The sequence below is a fragment of the Lycorma delicatula genome, chromosome 2 (assembly GCF_047948215.1).
Source record: "Lycorma delicatula isolate Av1 chromosome 2, ASM4794821v1, whole genome shotgun sequence".
NCBI lineage: Eukaryota > Metazoa > Arthropoda > Insecta > Hemiptera > Fulgoridae > Lycorma > Lycorma delicatula.
In genome coordinates, this window is record NC_134456.1 from 114,048,677 (window position 1) to 114,073,821 (window position 25,145).

General features: G+C 27.1%; 1 protein-coding gene across 5 annotated transcripts in view; it reads left to right on the plus strand.

The window, feature by feature from the left end:
* LOC142319147 (rhombotin-1) overlaps window positions 1–25,145 on the plus strand; it is a 728,716-nt gene that overhangs the window by 629,941 nt on the left and 73,630 nt on the right. For all 5 annotated transcript variants that reach the window (XR_012755112.1, XR_012755113.1, XR_012755111.1 and 2 more), the window contains one exon: window positions 14,855–15,183. Coding sequence is in view for 1 of the 5 variants with exons in the window: in XM_075356111.1 (XP_075212226.1) it covers window positions 14,855–15,176 (322 nt within the window). In the remaining 4 variants the exon portion in view is untranslated. The remainder of the gene's footprint in view (window positions 1–14,854; window positions 15,184–25,145) is intronic.

The window sequence follows — 25,145 nt, forward strand, 5'->3', positions numbered from 1 at the left end:
GATTACTGCATTAAAAAAAGTGGTAATACTATTCTCTTAAGAATTGTGGAGATAGTCCTAAAAATGTCATAAAATGATTTAATTATTGTCTGACTAATTATGTATGCTCTTTAGAAAGAAGAAAAATTTTTTTTAAAGTTATTTCAAAAATTTTACTAATCTCACCATTCAAAGTTTTGTAAAAAGTTATTTTTATCAACAAATGTCTGAGACTAAATTATCAATACAACATTTTTCGAGATTTAGTAACATTTAAAAGAATTCTCATTCAGAGCTTTGTAATCACGTGATGATTCTGAAAAATGCTTTGTTTTATTTACTTCAGAATAGCATGTTTGATTTATTACAAAGCTATCATACTCCTTAGCACACCAAAAATTACTAATCTGACAGAATTATTAGCGGAATATCATCCAATAACGTCAGTTTGGTTAAGCTATCATTCAATATAGTACTTAATTTTATGCAAATACTTTATTCTAAAACAACAAATTTTCAATTCAGGGTCCAGATATGTAGTATTGTAAAAAAAACCCTTATTCGTATTTAGATGGATTAATTTTCGTATATTAGTAATAATTAATTTTTATTTATAAAAATTATAACTTATTATTTACTACGGTATTCATTTTTAGAAATTCTCAAAAGTAATGTTAATAAATTTTTAGAACGAATTTCTTATTTTAAAGAATAACTACGCGAAACCTTGCGTTTATGTTACTTCTCTACACGCTAGAATGTTGAGACAACGTAAGTTTGTATAGAGGAAAGAAAAAAAAACATAGAATGTGGTAGGGGGTTGTCTACGTGTGTTTGTGAACGCGCATGTATGCTGCGTGGTGCTGGGCCTCTGTGTAATTTCTTTACGACTTTAGTTCTTTACTGACCCAATTATGCTTTCCTGTTTCTTCTTACCACCCCACCCGTCCAATCAACTTTTAATTAAATATATATTTTTTAAGTGAGTCTAAGTCTCCCGTCTTTTTTTAAATTCTTTGCGTCGGGTATGCCGTGAAGTTTACAAGCACTCTTGCACGCACAAATATTACTTTTCCTTAATAAAAACTTTCTTACCATCAGTAGTGTAAACTGAAAATGGAAAATTAAAAAAGAAATTGTAAACTTTTGGTTTTCTGATTATTTTTTTAAATTTACATCTAAATCAGTTAAAATATTACATTAATTAAAGTAATCTGGATTTATTCTATTTTATTCATTTATCTTTTTTTTTTTATTTTTGTTGATATTCCGGTAGTTTTTTTAATAAAATTTAATTTTCATGGTTATAGAAATACAAATCGTTGAAGTGATTATAAAAATTAAACAAGAACAATTTTCGTATTTTCATATTTATTACATCTATTTTGTTCAATTAGAATTATTAGACTGAACCCTCTTATTAAATTGCGGAAAACGCAACCATTGAATCAAATTTGTAGTGTTGAATCGGCCATGTTACTTCGTAGCCCTAGCTTAGCTAAAAGGTTATTTTACAAACTTTTTATTTTGTATGATGTTAATATTAACGGGAAAATATTTATAGCAAACTATAAAACACCCAACTTTTAATAAATTCACCAGAAAAATTCTGCTAGTTTTGTTTTGTTATATGCCATAAATGTAAATAAAGTTTTAATCTGTCAATTTATGGCTCTTACTCTATAATTTAGAAAAAAAAACCCTTAGATTTTATCCTAATTATATTATATTCTAAAACTGAAATGTCACTAATACAATTAAATATTACATCTTTTTTTAAAAAAAATGTTTTTACTGTAAGCCGAAGAAACCAATTTTTCTGATTGGAGCATAATATCAAGCTTTTATATAAAGCTAATTATTGTACTTTCAAGAAATACTATTGTACTCAATCAACTCTGCATTAAATTTTCAATTATGTTTTTTTTTTTTAATTTACAAAAGAAGCAAAAAAACTTTTATGAAACTTTTCGAAATTATCATCAAATTATTGATGAAACACATTTTCTATTTCGTTTTCTTATTAAATAAAATTAAAAAAAAACAAACTCTTTCTTAATTATAAACTTTCTATAAGGTATTTTACACAGTGAAACAAGTATAATAACTAAGAAAATTTTGATAAAAAATGTTATCTCTTGATCAATTTCAATTAAAATTAAAAGATTTTGATAAAAAATTGATCACTTTTTTTTTAGTTACCATCCAAGTGGAAATAGGTATTTAAAAAAATTCCTTTTAAATTTATAAAAAAACGTTTTGGTTTGCTGAAAACACTAATTTCTTTTATAGCCTGAAGATTTTACTCAAAAATTTAAACTATTTTAATACGAATGCATACCGTTTTGGTTCAAAACAAACATTAGGGAATGTTTAGAAATTGTTTCTAGTGTACACGTTTCTAAACGAGGGAAGAGGGGTCTATATAACACAAAAACTACTGTTTCTGTCATCTCCAATAATATAATTGAGTTTAACGAAAAAACATAGCACTACAACGTATTTTGTAAGTTTTTAATTGTGTTGATTATGGTTGATAATAAATGGTCATCACCTTTTACAATATATTAGTTTAAAACAGACATTATTAAAGAACTATAATCTATTTCTCATTAAAATTTAGGTATATAAAAATATGATTTCCAAATCTAGATAAAAAATAATTTTATGGGTCATTTAACCTCTACTAAAATTTTATTTCTTAAATGTGATTTATATTTATATCTAAAAAAATTATTATTCGGCACCTTGCTATGGTTCACAGTTGGATATTACCTTTCGGTATAAGTTATTCTTAGAGTCCATGAGGATTTCCAATTTACTTATAGAATACTGCGCTTGTAATCAGGTGGGTAGTATTTGGAGGAAAGACAATTTGCAACAAAACAGTTCTATTTGATCTACACAAACCTTTGGTCTGTAACATAGAACTTTTAACTTGGATAAAGACGTTTATGTCTTGGGTAACTGGAAAACTGATTCGATATTACAATGTAACTTCGGTTCCTCTTGAAATCACAAAACGGGATCATTTCTTTCTCTTATCTATAATCCTTTCCTTCCTAAGAAAAGTTCTGCGAGTTTTCAAAATGTCCGGGCTAAGATTCTGAGTTTTTTTAGATTAATGTATCTTGCATGAAGGTGTATGTAGATTGGTCTCCATGGACTCAGATTACTGATCAATCCTGATATTTGCATACTCTAAATAATTTTTTCTGAAAAATAATTGATGAGGAAAAGTATGTAATTATAAAACATTTTTTTAAATTTGGAATTTGTTCAAAACTACCTGAAACGTTTAGAATGCAAAAGATTACATTTATCTAGTAAGTATTACAAATAATTAACTTAATATTGTATCAATTACTCACCTAAGTAATCCACCAAAATGTATATCATCGTGACGTTATGTCGATAACATATTGATGGATCAGTAACGTCACGATGACGTTACCGATAATATCGTACGGATTTCCTTTCATTTATTATTTTTTTATTTATTTATTATGTACTGTATTATTTTTGTAATTACCTTAAAACAATTTTTCAAAGCAATAAATACCTCTTTTTAAATTTAAAAAGCTAATAAAAGAGGTAACGTTTTTTTAACTTCATAAAAAATTCTAGTTATTTAAAAGCATGAAATTTTCCTTTCTGATATAATGTAACAAAAGCATTAAAATTCAATTCTATTGCAATAGAAGAAAGAGTATTTTTGTAGCGACTTCACTGATAGACCCCCAAAGTGAATGAGATTCAATTTCTGTAGCAATATTCCAATTATCAGACTTATAATGAAAAAAAAAAAGACTAATAAAAAAATGAATCTATTATTGCTTTATTGTCATTTAATAGTCAATGTAAATTAGATTTTCTTATTTGTAAATTGTACGGAAAATGAAAAGAAATTTTTTTTCAATGTATTTATATTAATTTGTTTATTTTACTTCAGTATTAAAAACTACTGAATTTTCGTTATTTTGATATCTCTGCACTTATTTACATATTTTCCATTTTTTTTTGCATTTTCTTGTTGTAGTTATTTAAACGATTAATGGGAAAAATTGACAAAAATTATCATCCGCGTCTTCTTATTTAACTAACTTAAGCTTACCTCTTACTCGTTACGAATTAAACATTTTCCGTTTATTATTATTTTGTTCTTTAATTAAGAGTTCCCCTTTATTTTTAGCCTGCATTTTTTATGAATCTTAAAGAATCATTGCAGTAAAAATGGAAGTATAATATATTATCTAACAGAACAGAATTGGAGTTGTAAAAATGTTTAATAAAATTAGTATAGATTTATTCTTTCTTTGTGATTTTATTCTTTCGTATAATCTTTTTTTTTTGTGTGAAAAAAAACATTAAATAAACAGAGAAACCCTGAATATTTCTTCTTAATTAATTCGTAATTTTTGTTATCTTAATGCAACATTTTTTATATTAGTAAATTATTAAGTTCATTGATTTTTTATAGTGACAAAAATGGTGATGAAAGCTAATATCGGGCGATAATAGGTAAAACAATTAAACGTGAATATCTACTATGTAAAAGTGGAAAAAAAATTACAGGAATCCTATTAATGTTGTTTAATTGAAATTGAAATTAAAAAAAAAAAAAAAAATAGTGGTTAGTAGAAATAAACAGCGACTAAGAAAACGGTAAAATAAAAACTAGAGGCATTTGAAATACGTGCATGGAGGAATCTGAAGATTAATTGAATATTTAGGATGAAAAATGAAGAAATAATAAGAGTGAAGGAAAATAAAAGCTTAATCATAATAGAATAGGTCCTCACCAGAGGTTAAGCGTTTATAGAAACGGTGCTAGAACAATCAGTAGAGAGTGAAAAAAATTGGCCGGAAGAAATTAAAAATCATAGACGATCTAAAAAAAATGGTGGCTTTCAGGAACTAGCACCTTTTAGCTGGAAATAGAGATAAATGCGGGACTGGGTGTGATGGATCTCCAGTAAAGTAATTGATAATTATTGTTAAGATAATTATTATTATAATAGATAATTCTTTTTAAGTATAAAAAATAGATAATTATTATTATATCAAAATTACGTAATTACGAAATTTATTTAATTTTTATACTAATTTATCCTATATTGACAACTGTCAATAATTATAATATGAGAATAGAACAACTGTACTTTAGAAGAACTATGCTTTTTATATATTCGTATTTACTAAATACTTAATATTACTTTATAGATTGAAAATTTATAGAAAATGTTACAATAATGATAATAATAATAATAATAAGAAAGTCTAGAGAGAACGGAAATAAAATGTAAAATTCTAAAAAACATTAGTTTTTTAATTTTATACACATATAATTAATTTTAACTATAGCTTTATCTAAACAAAGAGACATTTTCATCGCTAATTAAACAACCAAATTCATTGTTCTATTAATTCCACGTATTAATTAAATATATTACGAACGCAGAAAAATCTTTTCTTTGATATTTTATTGAAAAATAAAAAAAATATATTTTATTAAAAAAATCATATTACACTAAATAAAACAATATTAAAATAACTTAGGAGTAACTCAGGTTATTTATTTTTAAAAGGCGTACTTGAAATAACCCCTAAATTATCTAAATAAGATTTTGGAGGAGATATTTTCATTAAATTTTAATTGTGATTTAAAATTCTCAAGATATCGAGTACTGCTTAAAATTTTCAGTTTACGTCCGATTGAAATTAAACTGAAAACCTATTTATAATTTTTACTTTGACAGTATAAACAGTTACATAATTTTCAGCAGGTAGTTTTATCTTAAAATAAAAGATGAAATATAATTATTATTATTGTGCCTTTGTGTGTGTGTGTCTGTGAAATTGTAAACAGAATTTTTTACCCAATAATATGGAGACTGACTTACAGCGGAAGGCAAAGGAATACCTCCCCCATCACTAGGTTTTCCTAGTCGTAGCATCGTAGATCAGTCTTCTATTGAATGTTTTGGCGGTAAAATCTTTTGAAAAGTTTATATGGAAATATAGGAGAATGGAGAAAAACGTATAGTCCAACCAAATTACACTTAAAAAAAATTGATACCTGGACTTTTGGAAAGTGGAAATGGTAAAGGAGCTTATAATAAACGAAAAAAAAATTGCTTGAGCGGAGGTGGTGGAGGGGTGATTTGAGCGTTGAAAAAAATTTTCCAATACAAAAGTTGTAGATCATGCAAAAATCTACAAATTTTGTAGAGGTCACTTTTTAACATAACCTAAAAATTTCTGAGAAAAATCTTTTCTTTTTTTTTGTTTTTTATTTTTCATTTCCGCAAAAGTAGTTTAATTTTGACGAAACTTGGTGAAAGTATATCTTTCGGTGTCTTAAATAACCACAAATGGCTTTGACATCAACTTTTGTCGGAAATCGCAATAATACCATTTCTCATCCCTTTCAAACCCTTCAAATCAACTCTCCACCACCCCTATCACGAATTTCCTTTTTTTACGTTTAATATAAGCCCCTTTACCATTGTACTTATAAAAGTTCAGGTAACAACTTTTTTTCCTCTATATGAGTTATTTCGATTAGAGTAATAATACCTCAAAGTAGATAACAATACGATGATAATGAAAATATAAATACGAATTAAAAATATACTAACCACTTAAAATTACTTATCTAAAAAATCCAGTTTACACGACTGATATATTACTACTCGTAATTCAAAATGAACTGAAAGAGATATGCGCGCTCTTGTGTGTGTGCGTGCAATATTCTCTTTGTTATGATTAAGAATAATAAATATTATTGTTTGAGTGTTATTTTTTTTTTTAAATCTTCTAAGTACATTTTTATCATACAGTTCTACTTTGTATTATTCATTGTAGATTACAAAATTAGAAATGTTAATTTTTTATTAACCGGTTAATGATTTATTAGATTTCATCTGTAAACTTATTGTTAAGGTATTAAATAACTTAGTTTAAGCAATATTTGACGGTATCAAAGTCAACTTTTGTTTCTTGGTACATGTAAAAGTCTTTTTAACAATTTATTGCAGTTTTGAAAAAAAATATTTCATAATTTAAATATTATATTTCTCTAGCCCACTTTTAATGTTTGAGTATGCTTGTTGGTAAACTAAACAAAATAAAAAGAATAATTTAATCCGGTAGTTAATTTATAAAAACACTAATTATATCAATCGATTGTTCCGATTAATTATTGATATTAACTAAATATGTGCAGATTTTATATCCTGTGCTTTTGTATTTTTATTGTTTCTTAAGCCTCACTGTTTATTAAAATAACTGATTAAGTTTAATCCATGACTGAATCATAAAATATTAACGATAAATCAAGAGGTGTTTAATACTTTTAATAGTACATTTATTATTTACGTTTAATAAACATTAATGTACATTTTGGAAGATTAAAAGTTGCTTTGTTATAATTAAAAACCCGTATTGAAATATTAACAATTTTATTAACATGCTTTTTATTTGTTGATCTAGTAAAAAGTTTTTTTTTTTTTTGGAACCGACCGTTCTCTTGATTTTTTACTAGACTGTGAAAAAAAATCAGTTTTTCTAAAGGCTTTTTGCTTTAGGGTAAACAGTGGATGAATTGCAATTTATTATTTTTTCTGTAAATGACATTTACATTCTGTGGTTGAAATGTAAACATGTAAAATGGAAAAAATCCGATTATTCCAGCCATGAATTCTACCCTTTAAATTTTTTACTTCTACCTCTGTATTTGTGATTTCATTAGGGTTAATGAATTCTTTATATGTACCTAAAATTAAGGCAGATACCAAAAGATTTATAATGTAATAGACTGTAGCGTAAAGCGTACGTTAAAATTTTATTTATGATAATTAATATAAAAGTGCCACTTATAATAAGAAACGTAAATTAAATTTAATAATGAATGAACTTACGGAATTATAGACCTGTTTTTAAATATTTGTTAAAAATGTTACGCTTAACAGCCGTACTGAAAAATAAAAATTTATACTTTAATTAAAAAATCAACAAAAAAATCACAGAAATATTTAAGTAATTACAATTAAAAAGTATAAAATTGATAATTGTTATTTAATGAACTAACCAAATATTGTTACGTAGGAAAAAATACTGTATGTATAAGAGAATTTTTAAAAACTTTCATTTGATTTTATTAAGGATCTTAAATACATTTATTAATTAATAAACAGGTAAAACTACATTTTTTCCACGGTAAAACCCCATGAAAAAATATCTTATTGTTTTATACGAATGGAATGAAATAATACTAATAATAAATCAGTATATCACATTCTTCATACAGGTTTTTGAATCTCTACATGTTTTTGAAACAATCAAACTTTTATCTGTTCCCTCGGACAATGTGAGTAGAATGTTTATAATTGTCTTGAAGGAGAGAAAGCTATACTGTGTTTTTTTTCTCTGGCACCCTGTTAATACGCACTCACAGCTTCAAGAAAAGAATCAGTTTATCCAACTGATTAATTATCGTACAGGATATATCCGACCAAAAACCACATGATCGGATTATATAACTCTCCTCAATTTTATTTTCGAGCAGTGAAATAAGTTTCATCTATTTGACTGTACTAAAATTCTCCCGCCTGTGGATTTTTTTTCGCTTACCAGTGGGTGTGTCGCAGACATCTGAAACTGTGAATTCCAGTCATCGCAACTATTGTGATTAACTTAGCACATTTCATGAAATCTTACCGATGTATATTCATTGCTCTAGTAATAAATAAAATATCATAGTGCGGTAATCCAAACAAGAATTCTGAAGAAAATTCCTTTTATCAGACATTTGAACACACCGCATTAGAATATACCCAACACTCTTTACCTCTTAGGTTTTGTACAGCTTCATTTCATACCATATAATTGAGAATGATTTAGATTTCCATATTGTCTCAAATACATAGCTGCATTTATATTTTTCAAATATATGGTGATGAATTTCTGGAATTCAATTTTTGCTTAGAATTAGTGTAGTCTACACTCTTAATGCGAAGGTTTAGAATACAATAACTAGAATGAGAATTACAATCTAAACATTGATTGCAAAAATTGCACAATACATGGTTACATTAAAAATGTTCTAATGGTTAAGTAAAAATGAATTACAAAAGGTAAGGTTAAGCATTGTTGGAGACATCTTGTGCTGACAATAATTTTTGTTGTGATTTAATTCACGTTTATTTTTTTAAAGATTAACAGGATTCAGATAATTAAAAATAAGATGGTAAGAGAAAAAACAATTCTATTTTTATCATCGGTGAAGGAATTAGATTCTATACCCCACGGAAGTATCAGAAAAGTTTAGAAATACGGTTACCAATTTCCTTATATTTTTTATCATTTGCCAATTACTAATTTTGATTACATTATTCTCGAACCGTTTTTGGTTTATCGTCGTATTAATGAAATCGTTGTATGACAGTATAATCACAGATAAATTAATATTTATGTATATTACTAGATAATGAAATAAATGTGTTTTTTTTATCTTAATTTTACAAACGGTTTTGAAGAAAATAAGTAGACGTCAGATCTGAAAGTGTGGAAGATATAAATGGAACTAAAATCATATCTCCAGATTCGGAGAGTCCCAAGCGTAGCATAATTGTGGGGGTGTGGTACGGCTATTATGACGAGAGTAACAAGAAGTCTCCTTTGAATGGGGCACCGCAGTAATTTATTGTTCATTAAAATTGTAATTTTCTTCTTTTATCTTGTGTTTAGTTACAAACAATATAGCCATTTAAACAAGGAAAGATTTCTTATTAGGAAGCTAAATAGGGTATAGCGTGTTGAGGGTGCGGAACCAAGTAATTAATAACTTGATTACATCCAGACCCCCCTCCATGATTCCCGTCCTTCTCTACCTCCTCCTTTTACTACCCCTTCCACCAGTTCTTCATTTCAGTTCTCCTCTTGTTCCTACTGCTTACTTCTGTCTCATCATTGCTTCATCTTAGTTAGTATTTCTCTCTCTTTCTCTCTCTTAAACTTTACTCAAACGCACTCATTCCATCTCTATTTTCTTCCTTTACTTATATTCTTTCTCGACTGATCAAGAACATTAATTAGCCAGAACCATGGAAAATTCTGTTGTAAGTTAGTAGTACTTATTATACTGCACTGTGTACACTACTGTTTTTATTAGAAGTAATGATAATAATAATAATAATAGTAGTAGTAATAATAATATGGAGATAACCCATTCATTGTTAGTACAATAGTAGACTATGCAGTTCCATGTTATTCCCCCACCTTTTATAATAATTCATTTCTGAACTATTTATATTTAGTTTTCTATATTACTACAAAAATGAGTTTATCTGTTAAAATAACAAGGATAATATATTTATTTTTATAATCACAATAAATATTAGTAGTTTTAAGACTTTTCTTCAATAGAAAATGGTTTTAATTTTAGAATACATTCTACATAGTTGAATTAGGAATTATTTAGGTATATCTGTCAATTTCACATTTAGAAAAATAAAATATCATGTAATTGAAACGAATTTAATAAAAATTAATTAATTTTATAGTATTAATTAAAAATATTAACACCATTTTTATTATAAATAAGTTATAAGAACAAAAGGAAATAGTTTTAAAGCTGTTGTTTGAGATTCCTGAGACTTATTTTAAGATTAATACATATATTTTGGTCATATGTTAGGCTTTGCAAAACGTAAGACATTCTTAAAAGAAGATTGAAAAAAATGTATATTATAAAATTCTTTTGTTACCTTATGCTTTGGGAATCATGTCGTAAATAGCCGTAATAAACGTAATCCGAAAAAAACTCCATTGTATGTATATGTACTCAGAACTAGATACACCAGATTGGAAGTATAAGAGGCTATCTAATAAAATTTAACTGAACTAAATTACTGTTTTGTTCAATCTCCTGAAACTAAGCATCAATGAACGTAACGGAAGAAAAAATCAGTTTATTTATTTGTAAGATTGTCGGTCTGGTTCAATGGATTTCAAACAGTGATTAACCAAAAGTTTAGCGGGAAGGTTTCCGCTAAAATCCCCGACATGAGTGAATCCGACAAAATCATTCGAGAATAACTGTAATTAATATAAAATTTATACGACAAACTATTTAAATCTATGTACTTAATCAGATATTCTAAACAAAGAATACATTTTTAATTAAATAACTTCACTTCGAGCTGACGCAATTTCCTATTTAAAGTGGTCGTAAATCGCACAGTTGGAACTTTATCAGTAAAAACATTTACTAATACAGATGCTCAGGCAAAAGAAAAGTCAAAATAAAATTTAATTCATTTTGGCAAACAGAAAGACTAAAATAGAAAACACTTGCACTAAGCCTGATAAAAATAACTGATAAAAAATATTGAAATTTTAATATTGAATAATACGAAATTTATTTACCGAGGATTTTAAATCATAAAAACAATTGAAGAATTTTTCTACAATTGATGAAGAATATTGACCAATTTCTGAATTCCTAGCATTACCTTTATGGTTAAAAATAATTAATAAAAGTCTATTAATTAAAACTGTTAATTAAACGTGTGCAATTTTATTTTTAAGGCTGTAACTGTTTAAACGTTTGCCAATAATTTTGAGAACGTGTCACAAAAATCTGTCGTTCATATGCAGATGGAATGGTTCATATGTTAAACGTTTTGGTTAACTGTTTTCCGGGAAATGCTAGGTACCAAAAAAAATATTTATAAAAAATAGCATAGTAGTAAATTATGCTAAAAACAGGATATGAAATTAAACATTCATATTTAAATAAGCATTTGAAATTAAACAACCATATTTAAAATAAGTATTGAAATAGCTTTTTTTTTAATTTTTAAAAGTTACGGGAAAATTACTTTGTAGTTTAGGATAATACGAAAATACCGATTATTTTCCATAATTTTTAATTGAAAAGTTAAAGAAAAAACGAATTAATATTTTACAACAAAAAACATTTAAAACACGTGTTCCCCCATCCTAAAATGTATATGAATTTTAACCAATTTCATGAGTGTGATATGTAAAGAGGGTGCTGTTGCAGTTTTAGCGAATATTTAATTAATGTTTGTGTTAGTTTATATATGTATATTTACACTTCATTAATACTTCTTGACCCTTTATCAATAATTTAATGTGTTGTATTCAAATAAATTTAAATTAAAAATAATATTTTAATTTTATGTTAATTGTAATTGATGTAATAATTATTGTCATTAATTCCTGGTCGTTCATTCTGTACACACACACACACACACATATATATATATATATATTATCTTCTTGAAAATAAATGATATTTGTTTTAAATGAAGCGTACTTGTAATTTTATAACGTAATAATAGTAGTTAACATTAAAATATGTTCCGGGAAACAAACCAAAATATGAAACAAAGATTAAAAATACCCCATTTAGTAATTTAACTCCTCTGTTATTTTAACAAAATGTGAGAGCAATTTTCAACATATATTTGTTTTAGGTCTATTTATTTCATATATGATAATTTATATATATCTACATTATTCACAATTTTATGAGGTAAAATTTAAATATAATTATACACACATTCATTTTAAACTTTTCATTTTAAAACAAAGTGTTCAATAAATAACAGAAATAATTAAAATGCTTTTGTTTTCATTTTGTTTCATTCGGTTATTTATTTATTATAAATAAAACAACATTTACTTATATTTATATAAATTGGGTGGTGGTATTTTAATATGTCTATAAATTATTAAATTTTAATATAAACAAAATTTTCAACAATTTTACATTTAAGTGGTTTTTAAATAAACAACAACTTATTGAATATTTTTAAATAATTCGTTATTGCTAATACGTTGGTGGAATTCGGTAATGAATTTGTAGCTTATTATTTGCGGTTTACTTAAAACTTTTGCGTATTGTTAATTATTTATTTATCGCAAAATAAAAACAAATATAATGTTTGGGTTTTTTTCCTGTAATACCAGGTACATATTTAAAAAATATGTATGTATTTTATGCTTTACTCACAAATTCCATTTCTACTTTTTTTTATCTAAAATTTGATGTTCTCTTAATGATTTTAATTTTCTCTTAATAAACTTTTCTAACGCGGTAGTGATCACTACACGATAGCATTTGTGAAATAAAAAAGAATGTTACTCAGTATTGTAAGCGTTGCTTTTCTACTTAAACAAAATGATAATGTAACTAAATAGCAATTATTTCTGAAATAGTTTTGAATTTCTCAAAATAATATCAATTTTTCAAAATTTTAATTTCTTGTCGTGCTATATAATTTCTTCATTTTTATTCATAATTATTTGGTATTTTAGATAAGAATTTTTCTAGTTTGATTTTTTTACAAATTACTGATTACAATACTAAAAATCAAGAAACGAATTCCTTTTCGATAAAAAGGAGCTTATCTAATTTTAAAAAAAATTTGAAGAAAGTTATGTTATTTACAACGGTATCTTTTGCTCCGAATGTTAATTTATTGGACTTAGCGATTCAAATCACGTGATTATTAATATAGCCGCTGTACTATGAGCAGAGTAATATATTAAAAAAGAAAAATAATAATAATAATAAAAAAAAACAGGAAGAAAAATCAAGTAAAATTTTTGGATTGTTTAGTATCAAGAAATATGGCAGAAAGATGTAACTGTCAGATTGAAATTAAGTATACACTGAGTAATGTAACTGATTATTTATCTAAAAGTTCCAAATTAAAAAATTACAATTTAAAAAAAAAATATTTGCTTTATGTAAATAATAAATTTAGTTAAAAATTTTATTTTTTATTTTTAGTGAGTAATATTGTGAGATATGGATGTAGGGAAATTTATATTTTATTATTTTTCTAATGTTTACATTGCAATTTGTTCAACTAGTGTTCACTAGTTGAACAAATTGCAAACTTTCCCTCCCACGGCCCGATGAGATGGGGATGATATGTATGAAGTGTAAAAAAAGGTGTAGTCTTGTTCAGACGTGTGGTTAATTGAACCCCAACCACCAAAGTACACCGGTATCCACTGTCTAGTATTCAAATTCATATAAAAGGAACTAGCTTTTACTAGGATTTGAACCTCAAAACCGTAGACTACGAAAATCAGCTGTTAAAAAACTGATTTGCGATGATGAGTTTACCACTAGGCCAGCCCGGTGGGGTATTTACATTAATTTTTTTAACTATTAAAATTTATGTTATTTGTCGTAGAAATATAGTAATGAGATTAAATAATAGATAAATTTTGGACCCACATCGATATAATCGAAACTAATACTTGTTCAAGTCAGCTTTTTCAGTTACCAACTAAACAACGATGACTAAAGATTATTATTTTTCACTTTCTTTTGTTTTCCTCCAAGAAAATTATAATCTTTATACTAATTAATGATTTTTTTTATAAATGTTTTTGATTTTTTAGTTGATTTTTTTTATTAGTTAACTTAGAAAATGTTTTGTATTCTACATAAAGATGTTTAGGATGAACTGATATTTATCGACCTCTATTTTGACGAGAAAATTATTAATCGATTCAGCTTTAAGACGTTTAGATTAATTATCACTTATTGCCTATTGTGACACAATTAAAATATTGAGTGGCTTTTGTTCTTTTAAACTGCCAATTACTGATTTTAACTTAGTCTTGTTTTCTGATTATGCATAAAGGTTACATAATTGCCATAACCATTAATGTACTCGTATGAGCGGTTAAACCGTAGAAACTTATTCAAAAAAAGATTTGAAGGGAAATTTTTAATAGAACGTTTAATGTTTAATGAACCATTTGTTATTCTTCCTTGTCTTTCACAGTAAAACCAATATATACACGTTTTGTTTTGTTACAGGTTGTTCGGTAACTCAGGTGCTTGCTCAGCGTGTGGGCAGACGATCCCAGCCAACGAGTTCGTGATGAGAGCGGGAGTTGCAGGAGGAGGCGGTGGCCCTGCTCATTCGCACCACGTTTTCCATCTCAAGTGCTTCGCATGTTCAAAATGTGGAGCGCAATTGATGCAGGGTGACCGATACTACCTACTGGCCGGCAGCCTCGTCTGCGAACAGGACTGGCATAAGCTGCTCAAGGGTTCACAAGGTGTCTCGGGGCCCACGACAACCGGTACAGGAGTACGTAAGGGCAAAGTGGGAAGACCTAGGCGGAGTCGCGACTGAGAATCAGGTGAGAATCTAAACTTTTATTTCTAATTAATTTACCTTTTTAAAGTTACTTATCGTTGAGAATATGAATTTATTATTATTATCTATAATTAAGTTATAATTAAGTTATTACCTTAATTAAATCTTAACGTGCATTTGACATTTTTTTTAACTTCTTATTATTGGGATAGATTTAAATTTAAAAAAAAATTAATTTATTAGGATAAATAAATGAAGGGGATCGCGATAACTTATTCCCAAAAATCATACAAATATTTCAGGTATAATTAAATAAAGTCATTATAACAACATTAGAACGAGTTATAAAAAATACACGTTCGTGAAGAGTACGAGACAAACATCAATACACAGAGTTTACTTCAATTAATGAATTGCACGACCTTTAAAAATCAATCGAAAGAAATAAATCAGTTAATAATAAATCAAAGTTAAAAATACTACAACTATACGATTAAAAAACATTTCAAATTGTAATCAAATACATAATTATTTTAATTAAATTATGTATTTTTTCAAATTTAATAAGTATTTTTCATAATGTCGTTACGATGTTCTGGAATTAATATTTATTATTCAAAATCCCTCTTTTTTTTATACACATTTTTCATCTCATTCGACTAACAATTTAACAATTTTGAATTCGGATAAAATTGCTTCTGCAAATTGTCATTTTAATTTTTTATATTTTTTTTTATTTATTAAAAGTGAATCTTTTGTTATTTACCAAATAAAAATCAGTATAACTTTAGAAGTTACTACGGCGCGAAAAAACATATACATTTAAAAACTCTGTACCTTTATCCTGATTTGATAATTTAAAAACTATATTTGTATTTAATTAAAAAGTGAAATATGTATGGTGTTTCTTCTTTTCCGAATTTTTTGAATTTCCGAATTTATCTTTACGTTTTGAGGTATTAGGAGTAAAAAAATACAATTTATTTAAATTAGGTTTCCCTAATATATATATATATATATATATATATATATATATATACCTTTTTTAAATTTTGTGGCTCGAATATCTCCAAAACTACAAAATCAATTTCTTTGAAATTTAGATATATTTTTTTTATAATTTCGTTATTTCGAAGTTGTGCATGTAAAAATTTGATGAAGATTAGTTGAGTCGTTGATGATTTACGCACAATTTAAGGTTGAAAAAATTTGAGGGGGGCAAGTTAGAAGAAGCGTGAATTGTTATAATGCTGCAAGTTGGAACGTTGACATTTCTTTATCTACGGTATCTGTTCTGTTGTTAGTAACATTAAACCAAATTAAAAAAAAAACTAAAGTATTAAAACCAGATTAAATTAACCAAAAGCTTTTAAGAGTTTTTATATTTTATTGTTTTTTTTTTGTTGTTGTAATGCATTACTTAAGATTTTACTAGATAATACAATAAATTAAATCATTTTTAGCTAATCGATTTTAAACTATGTTTAAAAAAAATTGTTTTTTTTGTGATTGTTAAATGTTTTACAAAGCAATCAATCAATCGAAAATTTGATTTCTAGATCTATATTACTTGTGGATGTTAAAATATTGTATAGTTGTATTTAGTGAAATCTTTTTGCAGTTTCGTTAATTCCAAAAAATTGGAAACTATATTAAAAAATTGAAAACATTTGTGTTAATACTACTGATAAAAGAAATATATTATAATTAAGTCATAGAAATAACCATCTAGCCGTAAAAATATCCTATACTCTATCTGTATAATTTACAAATAACTTGCTGATGAAAAGAATAATTAAATTTAATTGATGATATTAGAATAATAGTTTATTTTTACGTTAAATTTAATTACGTTAAGTTTTTATGAAAGGAGGTATATGAAAGAAATTAATTATTAATTTAATTTGAGTAAATATTATAGTAGAGTTTTCTTTATACCGAGCAGAGACGTTGAGTAGATAGTCAAGAAAATGTAATTAATTTTTATTAAATATTATTAGGAAACAGAATAATATAATTAAAAAAGGATATTATTAATTTTCTGAACTTTCTTTATAAAGTATAAAACATTGTAATTAAAAGTATAGAAAACTTTTTTTATTCCAATCTCAGGTTAATTTGCCAGGTTTCGTGTTGGCCGTTGTACGGTAAAGGGAGATAAAGGCAGCGTGGAGGAGAAGGTAGTGGAAGGAGATAGTGGGAGAGAGATGCTTTCGCTTGTCTGCCAGAATTGTTATTGATATTCTGTAAATTAGAACCCATTAACTGTCTTTTACGTTGTTTAAAGTTAAGTAGCGGAAGGATTTTTAATTTCCTGAACAAGGATTTGTCGGGAACAGTGTAATTAGATCGAGTTATTAAACGCCTCTTTTCTTTATAATTAAAAGACGTTCCAGCCTGCAATTTTATTTCAAATCAAGTTGACTAAAATTATACGGTTTTGGGGTTATTCTTTATTGTATTTAGTAATTTTGTTTATCGTTACTTTTAAATAACCTATTACAGTACATTTTTATTCTGTTTGAAACTAGTTACAATTTGTGCTTTTTAATTCGTTTATTTTACTCGGGTATTTTTTATTTAACTACACTGGGTGTTTGTAAAATAACTGCACGTCGATTAGTCTGAAAGTAATTGTTTTTTTTTTCTTTTAATAAAACATTTTTTCTTCTTTAAGAGAAATTATCTTCTTTTATAAAGACATGTTGTTTGTATATATAGAACACATTATATTTTCGTACACATAGGAACAACAGCAAGGTCTGGAATAAAGATATGTAATCCTTTCATTCATAAATTCGATAAAAATAATTTGCCATATAGAGGGAGGAACATAGCAGAAACAAGATGCTTAGAAATTAAGAGAGGACTAAGGAAGCGTATTGTCGCTTATTCTATTGAACGTAATCGTGGACGTAGAGGAGAATTTACGGAAACAGAATAAAGAAACAAAACACATGATCTCTGCAGATGATATAGTAATATGGGGTGAAGAGATTGAGGAGGTACAAGGGGAATCAGCACAGTTTAAGTTGGTGGTTCTTGAGATCAGTGGATAGATGAGTGAAGTAATGGTGCTGATAGGACGAGACAAGAGACCGGAAAGAGATATTCGCCTAAATAACACTATTTTGAAAGTTTCAAAAAGATTTAGTTATCTGGGAGCCGAAATAACAAGCGACAGTAGAATAGAACGTGAAATTACATAGAAATTGAAGAAACGAAGAAAGCTGTTCCAGAAAGTGAGGCATTTGATATGGGATGAAATTCCTGAGAAGTATATCAGGAAAAACTAGGATGGACGAAGTAAGAAATGAAGATATCAGAGAGGAGACTGGAATGGAAAGTCCGAAAAAGAAAGTGGAGGAGGGCAGATTGAAGTAGCTGGGACATGTGAAAAGAATGGATGCTGGTAGGATCCCAAGAGTGTAGAAGAAGAAAACGAAAAGGAAGAAAGCCCTAGAGGATGTCCACGCAAAAGGTGGTTGGATGACGGGAAGGAGCTTCAGAAGAAAGGATTTTCATGGGAAACATTTGTAAAAAAGAAATTTTGTAGAACAGAGAGAGGCTGTCAACTTCTAGATCCACAGTGGTAGAACAAGAAGCGAAGCGGCTATGTATATGTACGTATCATATAGATCTAGACTTATAAGATGAACTACTTTTTTTCGAGTGAGAAATATAAATTGAGTGTTCATCATCGATTTATTAAACGAACAGCAAAATTAGTAGTTTTATTCCTACAATTTTGATCAACCACTACTTTATAACGTTTCTATACGTATGTGAAGATAAGTATTTATAATAATGTATACAATGTACTAATAAGTTGAAGTTGTAATTAAAAAGAACAGAAATTAATAAAAAATTTTTATCAGTTAATAAATTAAGCTAATTAAATTAATCTTACTGTTTTAACAAACTATCAAATGGAGAGTTTTCTGCTGTTTTACATGCTCCAAGATTTTTTTGAAGTGAAGTTTAATGTAAGTGAAGTTTAAAGTATTTATTTGACTTGTTTCATCGTGATTAAAGATTAAAGCGGATAAAATATTGAAAAAATTCTTACCAAAATTTATTTTTGAGATATCATTCAAAGTCTCTGTTCTATGGAAATCAAATTTTTGTGATATACAAGGACAGTGTTCATTATGGGAAAACATTTAAACGAGAAGATAAATTAAGAAACCTTTTTGAAATTTTAGTGGGAATTTTAGAATCTTTAGGTAAATTTAGTTTTTTAAAGATTTCTTCTTAAAAAAAAAAATCCCATTAACATTAAAAATCTTAGTGAAAATCTTTCCATAAATAAAGATTATACTTGATTAGTTCTTAGAAATTTTCATAAGAAGATTATTAAAATTCCTGATTAGGATTACATGCATTATTACGTTTCATTATACTTTAGTTTTAAGTTACTAGTCAAATTAGTGAAAGTTGGTCCGTTTATTTAAAAAAAAAGCTGACAACAAAGTTGTTACACTTCCCTCGGATTGGTTATTTTTTCTTAAATAAATAACCAATAAAAAAAAGGATATTCTAAGTAAAATAATAATCTTTAAAGTATTTACTACACTAACTGCTGTAAACAATAAAATACTGTAACAAACCGTAATAAATGGACTACGTAGGTGTTTATTCTGTACTAGTGCAAAATAAAATGTCTGGGAAAACATTTACGGGAATTTTCAGCAAAAGTTACCGTGCATGGTTCGAACTATTTAATCTATTAAATTCATTTCATCACCGTAAAATTAGTTGTTTTTTTATTCTTAAATATCTTTTTTACTCAGCTTTTTACTATAAATATATCAAAGATGAATTTTAAAAAATAATCATTCCTAAGTAAAATAATTAACTGAAAGCAGCTGGTAATTAGTAGACCGACATCCCAACCTCCGTAGTGGAAGTCACCCACCTTGTGACTTATTCCGGTAGTCACCCACTCCCCATTCCTAGCCCTGATGGGCTTCAACGGGAGTCGTCTTCAGACCCTCTAACTGATTACACCTTACAATAATAAGCCAGGCCTCTATTGGGATGCCATCGATGTCAATGTCTACCGAAGCATTTATGTCGGTGATTTTTAACTCAGCTTTTGCCTTCGTTACAGGCCTCATACGGATATCTTGAATGTCCTACATCGTTGCCCTCTAAACTAGCTAACCGAGTTCGCGGAAGCACAAACCTGGTAGACCGACAGTTGAAAGACTCCCAAACCAAGGAAAATTAGAATTTATTCGTTATTAGATAACGAATTAATCGAATTCTATTCTTAATAGAACACAATCTATAATTTTCTTCGATTATATAAATTTTATCTGATTAAAAAGTATTACAAAAAGGACATTTCTTGCAAATTTTGTTATTAAAGAAAGATTTTATTACTAAATTTAAATTGATAAAAAACACAAAAATAATTCGGATTAAAAATAAAATTGATTTCAAATTTTACCATATTTTTAAGTTAGCTTTTATGTTTCAACCTTATCGGCTAAATAATCCGTAACGCAACTAGTATAGAAACAAAATAAATATCTGTAATCATTTGTGTTGGCCGTCAACTCGTTCGACTGGTTTGGTGATCTCTTATTACATTCTATTCTGCAGTAATCGTTTAATCTCACAGCATTTATTTCATCATACTCCTTTAATTATTCGATTTATACCAAAATATTTACCACATTCTAAATTAAATGCCTAGTTTAATAGCGTTTCATGTTTTTATAGTAAGTTGATGAGTAAAGTAGTAAAAATATCTGCAATATAACGTTATTATCTACACGTGTTACGTTTTATTAATACATCACATTACTGGATCTAACACATGAAAAATACTGCAAAAGTCATTTTTCTTGTATTAAAATAACCTTTGTTACTTTTTGTTTGGTATATTTGTTTTTATTTATGCCTGTGTTTGTGGTTGTGATAAATAAAAAATTAGGTCAGCACTCCATTAGCATGGAATGTAGTCCCATTTGTTGTGCTGAAACAACTTACAAGTTCAGTAAGATATAGTTGTAACCAGTTCAACTACGGGTATATATATTTTACTTATCTATTTTATTGAGTGAATTTAACGATTATGATAATTACGTTTTACCATACGAATAACTTAACAAATGATAAAAAAAAAAGTAGTTGTAATATATGTGACTAAATATATGCTATTTAAATATAAATGTAGCATACATAGTTTTTGTATTAGCAAAAGATTTTATTTTTATTATTATTTTTCCTAATCGGTAATGGAATTTAATAATTCCAGTAAGAATGTAAATTTTCAGAAAATTTAAAAATGAAAATCGTTAATTAAAAATATTTTTTTATTTTTTTTAATTTCAAGTAATTAAGCATTTTCTCTTAAATTGTGCGAACGGTATTGTAGGTTCTGCTTAGATCTGGTATGAATAGTTACATATTATTTAAATCAACATATTCTGAGTATTTGATTATATTATTTTTATATTTTATTTATTTATTTTAATTTCCGTAATATATATATAATGAAAATGTAGGTCAAAATAACTTTTTTGCAGAGCGGTAGTAAAGGTGTCACGATTCGTACTTAATTCTGTTGTAAGATGCTTTTTAAAAAATTGTGAATAATCGTAAAGAACTTTTCCGGGAACTCTGAAAGGGTATATACTCAGAATTACGTCTGAATTGTTAAGTCATGTTTTCAAAGTATTTATCGGGTAAAAATACTTTCCACTTTTTAACATCTTTTTTATCGTGCGCTATATATCTTTCATAGTTAAGTAGGATAAAAAATGTTGTCTAACGAATTTGTTACATGTTACATATAATCTGGCATGTTATTTATATACATCATTACTAAAAAAAATATTTCAGTCTACTCAATTTCACATATTAATCAAAAGAATAAAGTTTGACAGATAAAAACAATGATATGCAAATAATTGAAATTACCAATACCCCATACATTTTATATTTGATTTAAAATGTATTCAGAATGCAAACAATTTATTTCTATTAATGTGTTCTATCGTACGTAGTAGTAAACTTTCATACAAATCGGATGTGTTAAGGTTTAATTAATAATGTGACTCGGTAATAGAAATTTAGTAAAATACATAATGATTGTCGATTGGAAGGTGGTTTGACGCGGCGAACACTTCAGTAAAGGAACGGATAAGAGCTGTTGTTTCCTAACGTATTGGATAAGAAGCAAACGGAAAGACAAGCGTGACAGAACAGCCGCTTCCAATAGAAATAATTACTTAAATGCATCACATCGAGTCGTCAATTCAATTCACGAGTGTTGGTATCGATTGGCAAGCGGACTACCACCACACTACCACCGCCACCATGCCGGCGAGATTACCAAAGCCTTTTAAAGTGGTAATCACTTAGCGAAAGAAACGCGAATTAGTTGAATGAAAAACTTCTCCCGGTTTCCCTCCCATACTTCGTCTTGGTCGCGGACCCAAATACCACTTTTCTTCATTCTCTGCTCCATGTAGACACACCCATACTTTGTGTTTTACCTCCAGTTTGTGTAATAAGGAAGTTGCGCGTCTACTGCTTACGCTTATTCTCGTACTTTCTCCAATCAGTTCCCTTGTATCTTCTTTATCTATAACCACAAATTTGGTTTCTCAAATTTATTTTTATGTCATTAAAATATTGTAATCGTAGTGTTATATCCATCGTTTTAATTTTGTTACACGACTATTGGATTATGAGCCGAGGCAACACGATATCGTTTACTGACGTTCGGTAACTTTAACTCTGTTTTAATATTAATAAATATTAAGCAGAAAAATATATTTCTTTTAAAGTAAATAGCCTTTTGAGGTAATAATAACTCACATTTTCTTAATATTTACCTTCGAAAAAAAACGTGTGAAAAATATTGCATTTAATTTTCACCGACAATGTGAATTCGACAAAGTCAGTGAATAAAATAATTGAAAATTTAAAAGTTTTTTTTTTAATCGAAAATTCGTTAAATTTCCCGAAGTTCGAATTATTCTTTGGTATTTCGCTGATTTTATTTTCTTGTAATGAATAACGATGGTGTTAAGTCTTTGACAACTTAATTGAAATAAAAGAAATACAGGCTTATATTAACGAAATATTTGTGAATATTCTTTATAATTTCTCGCCTAGTTACGTTTGAGTAATGTAGTCCGATAATCTTTAAAATTTATTTAGTATTTTTAGTTCATTCTTTTTATCTAACTGACAGTAATATTGAGGTTTTTCTTTCTCCTGAGTAAATTTTTATGGATGTAGTCTTTTTTTAATGTTTTTTTTTTTTGAGAGAAAACTGTGATATTATTTGTTTTTTATTAAGGTTTTGTATTTAATTTTTTTTCATTTGTAACTTGTTTACTTCATTCAAAATAAATATATTATATTTAAATGTATAACATATATCAAATGATGTAAATTATTTATTTAATTTACTTAAAACAGGAATAAGATCTCTCTAAAAAAAAAACAGTTATACGTGAACTTCAAAGTAGGTGAAAAAAATAGCTATATTTAAATTTAACTTAATAGATTATCAGTATCGAATTGCAATCGTTAAAGGAAAATCAAATTACACTAATTATATAAAAATACATACCTGGATAATGATCTTAAAATTAAAAATACATAAAATCTTATAATTAAATGCATTTATTACTTTTATTTTTTTGCGCGCGCTCACGCATACATTCATAACGCGTGGCCTATACAATTATTGATTCTCAAATATAGTTAAATTTAGTTAATTTGAATTATTTATTTATAAAAACAGCAGGCTTATGCACACTTACTGATGGATGATGAATTCTGTAACGTGTGAGAATTGCTATACCTGACTGGGATTTGAACCCGGGACCTGGGTTATCTTTTTAATTATCTATTTATTGTTTCATGTAAAATTGAGTAGTACCTAATTTTACCAGGTTTGTGTTTCAAATAAAACGCTTCTCATTTTAATAATGACTTTAATAAAAGAAAAGATGATGAACAGCACTGGATAAACCACTGTGTGGTATCCAAGCCTATCGTTTCATGGGCAGTCTAAAAACGAAGGCTAATAGATAATTTCAATATTTCTCATGAGTTTGACTGAGATAAATGAGCAATATCTTTGCTGTTTTTGATAAATTTCATCATAGAAACTTTGTTAAAAAAAATTGATAAAAAAAAGATAACAAATCATTTTTGATATATATATATATATATATATATATATATATATATATATATATATATATACCGAAAAAATATATACATTGTTGTATTTATTCGTGGTCCTCCCATTATTGAATACCTTGTGTTCAGAAAGAATCAGCATACGTTTAAAAAGGCAAAAAAGCAATTTTCCTTCAGAGCAATACAGAAGGATCGAAGAAAGCATGGATAAAAATTAGGTGATGCCTACGTATAGAAAAAAAATTAACAAAGTTACAACTCTAAAGGTAACGTAGTTATGGTTACGAAATTGATTATTTACTCGGAAACACTAAAATTAAAACTAAAACCGTCGTAAAAGATAGAATTTATAAATTAATTTGTAAAACGGTAACTGCAATTTACGGTAATGGTACGAACTAAAAAAAAGGCTAGAACTAGAATAAAGAAACATTTGGCTCGTTATAAATACAGAAAACGACAGAAATTGGCAGTAACCCGGAATTGACTGGAAACTTATTACAAAATTTCAGGAACTGGTAGTTGGGAAATTTTCTTTGTCAATAGTGAAGAAAAACTTCATTGTTCTACAACGATACGGGTCAAATAATAAACAGCCTCTTTGAAACATAGATTTGCTAAAAATCATTTTGTGAAACTTTTTAATCTCAACATTGAAAACTTTCAAAAAATGATTTAAAAAAAATTTTAACGATGGTGATAAAAGTTTAATGTTCTTAAGAACGTGGGATTATTAAGAAACTGAATTTAGTTTAATGTTTTTAAGAACATTAAACCTTATTCCCATTAACCGTTATCTCCGTCAAAATTTAGTTCGTTAGAAGATAT